The sequence below is a fragment of the Monopterus albus genome, unplaced genomic scaffold (genome assembly GCF_001952655.1).
Source record: "Monopterus albus unplaced genomic scaffold, M_albus_1.0 scaffold351.1, whole genome shotgun sequence".
NCBI classification, from domain to species: Eukaryota; Metazoa; Chordata; class Actinopteri; order Synbranchiformes; family Synbranchidae; genus Monopterus; species Monopterus albus.
Genome location: NW_018128231.1, coordinates 163,135 through 171,305, shown reverse-complemented (window position 1 = coordinate 171,305; position 8,171 = coordinate 163,135). Strand labels below are relative to the sequence as shown.

The 8,171-nt window shown below is 44.1% G+C and overlaps 1 protein-coding gene across 2 annotated transcripts in view; it reads right to left on the bottom strand.

The window, feature by feature from the left end:
• LOC109974858 (filamin-C-like) overlaps positions 1–8,171 on the bottom strand; it is a 69,493-nt gene that overhangs the window by 22,509 nt on the left and 38,813 nt on the right. For both annotated transcript variants that reach the window (XM_020625291.1, XM_020625290.1), the window contains 5 exons: positions 5,271–5,433; positions 4,988–5,148; positions 4,730–4,897; positions 2,222–2,345; positions 1,985–2,141 (listed from right to left, as the gene is read on the bottom strand). In XM_020625291.1, the coding sequence (XP_020480947.1) occupies positions 1,985–2,141; positions 2,222–2,345; positions 4,730–4,897; positions 4,988–5,148; positions 5,271–5,433 (773 nt within the window). The remainder of the gene's footprint in view (positions 1–1,984; positions 2,142–2,221; positions 2,346–4,729; positions 4,898–4,987; positions 5,149–5,270; positions 5,434–8,171) is intronic.

Sequence of the window (8,171 nt, the reverse complement as noted above, 5' to 3'; positions counted from 1 at the left end):
CATGTTCAATCATTTGAAAGTGCCCTCTACTTATATAAACCTTAATTACATAATTCTTCATTTGTAGTATGAAATTATAAGTAAAAATATTAGAGCATTCAGTTTCATACAAAAAAATCCCTGTAAAAACATCTGAATGCATCAGTACACATAAACATCCAGCCTTTAACTAGAAGTAATTAACTTCATATCAGAACCAGCAGGTGGAGGAAAACAAAGCATGTGTAGTGTGAAAACAAAGAGGCCACAGACTCTTGCTCCTCCTAAAGGTAGGTATTAAAATGTCTTAAAGCGATTCTGGGTCTGGTTTGTGTAAAAACAAAAAAAGGAGGCAGGGAGGAAGGGAAGGGGAGTGAGTGGAGACGAGAGATGAGGTGAAAGAGGGCGGTGAAGAGTGCAGGCCTTACACAGCCTCTCTTCAGAATACTGAAGGGGATGGTTTTCTTTACTATATGAGTCTCCCACACCCTCCTGCCCCAGTCCTCCACAAACACAGAGGCCTCTCGCCTGCACCCATCCGGACCCTGCAGCGACAGCAACAAGCCCCCGACAGAGGAGCAGCTCGTCACATCAGAAACACAGACACTGTTCAGAGAAGAGCGAGAAGAAACTGGAGAGCAGGCCGGGTGCACATCTCTGCGCCGGTCTCATTAGACACTGTCAGCTCACAAGTACAAGTTCAGTGCATGTGTAATTAGAAACGGGTGCCTGATCACCAGAGAGCAGCACAACAAACAGCCCAGCACTCCTTACTGGTTTGTTTGTTCATTAAGATTCCCATAAGCTACAGCATAGCCTCAACTATTCTTCCTAGGGTCTTCAATACATACAATCATTGCAATACAAAAATACACATTCTCACTCCCATCACATTAAACCGACAGGACTGTAACATTTAATGTAATCATCCACAGAAATACAAAAGACACTCTGAATTAATCATGATTTAACATAGTAATCTCCTCTCAGTTTAACATGATGCACCCATACACACTTTTATGTGGAACAATTCCAAAGTTTCTTCTCAAACAGTACTCGTTTAATGATTTTTTAAACCATTAACATTATTTTGTTGAGTAACATCAAATGGAAGTAAATTCCACTCATACATTGCTCGATATCTTACTGTATGTTGAACTGCTGTAGTTTTAGATTGCAGTGAAATAAAACCACCTCCAACAGCATGTCTTGTTATATAACTACTGTATGTGTATCAGTGCAAACAACTTATTATAAACCATGTTTGAATTCTTTGTTCTTATGACGCTCCTGATGAAAATGGCAACTGTTCCTAATAAAATGACAACTGGGTGTATTTCAGTGCAAGGCACTTAGTGGTATTTAGATTTCACCAGTGACTATTCAGCTGCTGATACTAGTCAAAACAATAATGTGTGTCCACACCTGTGCAGGTAGCATCCGGCTATGCCGCCACATCAACACCTGGGAGGACACAACCTGCTGCTGCTGGACATCAGGTCCAACAATAGTGTTATTACAGGTTATTAACGTGACTAACGTGACAACAACACTGGACTAATTGGAAGTTTTCACTGGGGGAAGCTGTGCAGACCTGAACTGTACGGACTACCCACACTGATTTTTACACAGCCAGTTAAACAGAAGCCCCCCAGTTTCGTTGTACATGTGGCTGCTCCGCGTTCCCCCACTAATTCAATACAGTTTGCAATACAATATATCAGAGTGCATCAGGGACAGAATGATACAGTCATCTGCACACAGGTGTAGCAGCCATAATAATTATCAATATGCTAAACTAAATGGCTTTTACTGTGTGAACAACCTGAACAAACTGTGTATTAGTTTATAGTTGACCTTGAAGACCTGGTTGGTCCATTACTTATCTACAGTTTTTTAAAAGAATAAGACATTATTATTATATAGGCCCGGTTCTGAACTCAGAGCAGCTTTGGCAGAACCCTCATGGCTGTAAAAAAGTCTGCAGTACCTAACCAGGACTCACCAGTATCTGCACAGTGAGCAGTCCTTCTCCAGCGTCTCGGGCATCGATGGTGAACTCAACCGGTAGACTGGCCAGAACCCCAGACGCATTCAGACCCGGACCGCTGGCTCGGACCTTACTGGCATCATGTGCAGGTAATGTCTTGATCTTGAAAGGACTGAAAGGAGACAGGGCGACAGGTGAGACCTCAACCAGTCAGATGGGGACTTTTTACGGTCTAGTCTTCATGGTGCTGACCTGCGGGGGACCTCCTGGTCGGCGTACTTCACACACACGGTGTACGGACCGTCACTGGCTGGAGTATAGCTGACTGTGTGTGTACTGTCGCCATTGTCAGTAACACTGATTGGCTCGGCCACACCTGGAGAACAGCCAGAAGGTTTGACATCAGTGCTGCCTCTAGGGAAGGTTTTGGACTGAGGTTGTGTTATTCTTTACAAACACTTCCCTGTTCTGAGTGCAAAGTGATCACCTGATCAAACCTGATCACACCTGAAAGTCAAACTGCAGAAATCATCTGCACACTCCTGCTGGAAGCTGGGTGAACCTTTGTAAACCTTTAAAAACTAAATAGTGTTTTTTACCTGTTGCCAAGCAGTGAGTTGTGCACTCGGAGACACTCCCACACATCTACTGTCTGCCAAATATATACATTTAGACCGACCATTTCCTCAGTGTGCCAGCAGCTGCTGAGGTGTAGCAGACATAACCTATGACTCACACCTGCACCTGCACCTGCACCTGTGAAGGCACAAGCTGCTGCTGGTGAAGAGGAACAAACAGACAGATTCATGTTGACAGGTTTTTATGTCAGGGCTCTGAATTATCTTCAGCTGCTAACTGATGAGCTCAGTCATTATACAGGTGCAAATAATACACATGTGCCTGTATGCACTAAAGAACATTACAAGTATGACCGTGCAAATTCTCAGTTGTCCATGTCGTAGTATGCTGAAAAAAATGGAGAAGAAATCATCTGGACGTAGTTTTAGGTAGAAGATGTTTCACCTCTTAGTCCTTAGGTGATGGCCGCCGAAGGACTAAAACCTCACCCAGGGGGATAAATACCCCCTGCTCACCAGCAGTCGGACAGAACTGATGAAGCCTCTTGGATGAGAGGTGAAACATCTTCTACCTAAAACTACGCCCAGGTGATTTGTTCTACATTTTTTCAGGGAACATTACAGGTACTCCTCACTGTGTACTTAAAAAAAAACAGTTTTTCAAAGAAGGTGCAAACCATGAGTTTAGGAAAGGACAAACTAATGGACTGCAATTTATATCTGTGGGTTTCTAGTGGATTTTCATCACTGTTTAAGGGTTTACGCCTTAACCCTATAATTTGTATCATATTTGATACATGAGGTTTCTGAGCAAAAAAAAATTGCCAAAAATGCCCCATGTATCAAATGTGATACGCAAGAAATAGAAATAATCTAAATAATATAGCACCTCTATTTCTATATGCCTGGACTGTCTGTCTATGCATATATGGCAAATAAAAATTGTAGTGGTTAAAAATAAACAAGGTTCCAGAGGTAATATGTAATAAAACGGTATGTACTTCATTCATTCATTTTCTACCGCTTAGTCCCTGAACGGGGTCGCGGGGGTATGTACTTCATATATAGAAATTATTTGTAATAATTATGTAAGCCTGAGCTATGTGTTTACGGAAGCTTGATCTGTTTTTTGCTCAAGCAAGAATATCTTGGGCTGTGTCCCCCTTGTTTAACTTATGGGTCAACATCCCGAGTGACTTCCTCCTTAGATGGGGAATGGATATAGCTGCAGCCTTATGTGAACTGTTCGTGTGCTCTGTTTAGGTTTAGAAAAAGGAAATGTGCGCTAGGTCAATGCGACCTAGAAGTTCATGTACTGGACATTTTAGACAATGCTCTGGCATTTGGCATTTTAGACAATGCTCGGAAGAAGGTGTGTGTGAAGCTGGCATGGCTCAGCCATGGAAGGCTGTGTAACTGCGAGCAGATAAAAGGCTAGGATAGCTGGGTTAGAGGCGGAAAAAGAGTGAATGCTACTGGGACAGTAAACTGTGTGCTTTTTGGGGACCCGGCCGGGGGGAACGATGACTGACTGTGGCGTGACAGAGAGACTGACGGTACACCTCATGACAACAACTGACTAGACTGACTGGCGCTTTGACAGTCTTCTTATTTAATACTTTATCTATCTCACGGCAGGAGGAGGGACTCTGGTCTCTGTTCACTACCAGATTATTTAACTACTACTCTATTCAGAATAATTGTAATATTAAATGATCATTTAAATTGGGATGATTTGTCTGAATTAATTTAGTCGGCATCACACTCTAGCCACAACAAAATCATGAATCTTGAATTTTGAATCATGAATTATATTTTGGATTTTGTTAAAAGGTTTAATAAACATCTCAGTTCTGAAAAATTTGAATGTTCTGGCTATTTTTTGATGTGTCGGGCTTTACAGGGTTAAAATTGACCACATAGCATGGACAGCATTACAAGCAATAAAAACCCAAACAAAATCAATTAATTTAAGACCAAATAAAGTGAGATTATAAACTCGGTCAAATCTAATAAAATACCTTAAAATAAAATAAATGAAATGAATGTCACAAACCTAAAATACAGACAGTGGTTTAAGATTTTCTACAGAAATTCTATGAATTAATTTCTGCTTCAGTCGCACTGCTGAAGACCTTCAGCGTAATCCCCTGCTGGTGTCAAGTGGCAAATCATGTCCTACCTGTGGGCCCGTAGAGCTGCACCTCCAGGGGAGCCACCCCAGCCTTAGTGCTGTCCACAGTGAAGGTCTGAGGGACATGAGCCCGGACTCCACTTCCCAGGCCGGGGCCTGAACACCTCACCTTACTGGGGTCCACCAGCTCTTGCACTGGGACATGAAATGGGCTCCCTGCAACACAGTCAGGAAATCTAAAAATGTGGAAAAAACCACAGGTCAAAACAGGTCAGAAAACCGGGCTGTAATCAGGCGGCCTGTTACCTGGGACAGGGAGGCCTCCGAAGGTGATGTTGACGTCGTACACTCCAGGAGTGAAGGGGATGTACTCCACGCTGCAGCTGCCATCTTTGTTATCCTTACATGACATCTTGGCCTCAGAGGGACCCTCAATGGCCAGGCCCAGACCCCCAGTGCCAGCACCCCTGGAGAGACATCAAGACAAATGGGAAATGAAAGGCAGGTACAGACAAGTTGGATCTGAGGCAAAACTGTGCAAAGCATTCAGGTTTGTGTATGTGCAGCCAAATGGATTAGAAGAACTAACCTGGTCTCCACGGTGAAGGGGTTCGGTTTGTTGACCAGTCCTTCCTCCAGACCCGGACCGTACGCTCGGACTCGAGTGGGATCGCAACCCTCAGTCACAGACACCCTGAACGGACTCTTTGGTACCGAGACCTCGTCAAACAACACTTCGATCAGATGGAAGCCTGCACCAAGGCCAAAAGAGAGAGAAGTGAAATACAACCAAAACTACATGTCCACAGGTTTCTCAAGGAAACAGGGCAGGTGTCACAGATTCATGACAGTGAGGTCTCTGTTTTTTAGGTTTAGGTTTACTGACTACCTGTCAAGAGTTTGTTAAGGGCTGAAGGACAAGGTTTTAGACCGGTCTCCCTAGTTACCTCTGGTGGTTTCACAGACCATCAACCAGACATAAGAAGGAGGCTCAAGTGAGCTGGCCTGGATACTCCGGTCTTAACAGCCTTCTACCGGTGTGTGGTGGAGAGCATCACGACATCACAGTGTGGTACGAGGGCTGCTCTGCCGCTGACAGAAAGGTGCTGCAGAGGGTCATTAGATCAGCCCAAAAAACCATTATATACTGCAGCCTGCCTTCCATTGAGGACATCTACATCAGCAGGTGCAGGGCCAGAGCCTCTTCTATCATGGATGACCCCACACACCCAGCACATGGACAGTTTGAATTGCCTCCCTCAGACAGGGGCTGCACAGCATCAAGGCCAGGACCACCAGGCTTAAATCCCATGCTGGCCCATTGCTGACAAATTTCAGTCAGGTTTTAAGGCTCGACATAGTACAGAGTCTGCTCTGCTGAGGGTCCATAATGATATTGCCATGGCTCTTGATGCCAAGCGCCCCATTATTTTAGCTTTACTTGATTTGTCAGCAGCATTTGATACTGTTGACCATGCAGTTTTATTATCTACACTGGAACACCTTGTCGGGCTGAAGGGCACAGTTTTAAATTGGTTTAGTTCTTTCTTGAGAGATAGAACCTTTTCTGTCGTTATTGATGAGTTTTCTTCTGATACAGTCCAGCTTACCTCAGGCATCCCACAAGGGTCGACCTTGGCACCGCTACTTTTTTCCTTATATATCTCACCATTGGCGTCAATTATATCCAGGCATAATGTTCATTTTCATTTTTACGCGGATGACATTCAAATTTATATGCAATTGGTACTATCCGACCCAAAAGTATTTACTCCATTGTATGACTGTATTCAGAATGTCAAAAATTGGCTTGCTAGGAATTTTCTCCACTTAAATGAGAATAAGACGGAATTTATCCTTATCAGCCCCGATCCAGCTGCAGGTGTATCCAGCTTACATGCCCCTGCTCCTGCCCCTGCACTCACAGACATGGTAAAAAACCTGGGAGTGATATTTGATACCGGTTTTAATTTTGATAAGCAGATCAGAGCCGTTGTTAAGACCAGTTTCTTTCACCTCAGACTTTTAACGAAGGTTAAGCCTTTTTTTTATCCCAGGGAAACTTAGAAAAGGCAATCCATGCTTTTGGCACTTCGCATCTACAGTAGATTATTGCAATGCGCTTTACGTTGGTATATCTCAGTCACTGCTGAGGAAACTCCAGCTGGTCCAAATGCGGCAGCTCAGCTTCCGTCCAACACTCCCAGGTTTGCCCACATTACCTTGGTTCTTTACACATTACACTGGCTGCCTATACATTTTAGAATTGAGTTCAAGATTCTTTTATTTGTGTTCAAAGCCTTATACGGCCTTGCCCCACTTTACCTTTTTAAACAAGCGTTCGATCTTTAATTTGCTTTATCTGTCGTTGAATGGCATCGAGCACATGTTTTATATTTTATGATTATCTGGTTATTGTTTAGTAGCATTTTGTCTGTTTTAGCGTATAGTTATCCTTATTCTGTGCAGCACTTTGGGCTCTGTGAGTTGTAAAGTGCTATATAAATGATGCTTATTATTATTATTATTATTATTATAAATCCAGCTTCCTACCAGAAGCTGTGAGAATTATGAATCCTAGGCCTCTTTGATGGACTGATGCATTTTAAATATTGTGGCGACCCAGTGAAGGGGGTTAGGTTGTTAGGTATTGCAGGCTCTTACATTGTTCATGTCGCTTTAAGAGACTGTTGAATTATGGGGGTTCTCATGTAAAAAAAAAAAAGGGGTAAGAGCCGGGGCAGAAAAACAAGTGTGTGACTGTTACCTGATTGTGTGAGTTGCTCTACATTGTTGGGTGTCCCCTATGTAATAATATTGATAACAGTAAGGTCTAGACCTTACTTTGTAAAGTCTCCTGAGATGACTTTTGTTGTGATTTGGCGCTATACAAATAAAATTTGATTTGATTTGATTTGATGTCAGGTCGTGAGACCTACGAGCCCCTCTTACCCTCGGCTGGGAGTGTAACTGTTGGATTCACCCCCCCGAGCAGAGCCCTGAGATCATGATGGGAGTGCTGCCGAGAGTACCTGCTTGGCCCAGCCTGCCACTGCCCTACCGCGACCTCACTGTAGAGATGGACGCTGCTTTCGATGTGGGGAGCCTGGGCACCTGGCTAGAGACTGCCCTGCCCCAACTCCAAGAGCCAGGGGGCTGCCACCATTGGGAAATGACAGCGGGATGGGACATTGAGGGGTCACTGAGGAAAAGACTGTTATGCCTAGGAAAAAGAGACTGCGCATTGCAGTAGGACCGAAGAGTGTGGTCCATGAGTTTTGGCTGGCTCCCATCAGGGATGATTGCATTATTGGGTTGGACTTGTTGACTCGCTGGGATGCTTGTGTAGATGTGTAGATGTTGCCTTGGCGCAGAACCTGTGACCCTCCAATTCGGTCGGGAGGGAGGGGACCAAACCCGTGAAAGCCGGATGAGGCACTGCGACACAACACTAAGGTCACCGCCACTGGTAACTCCCGACCCGACCTCA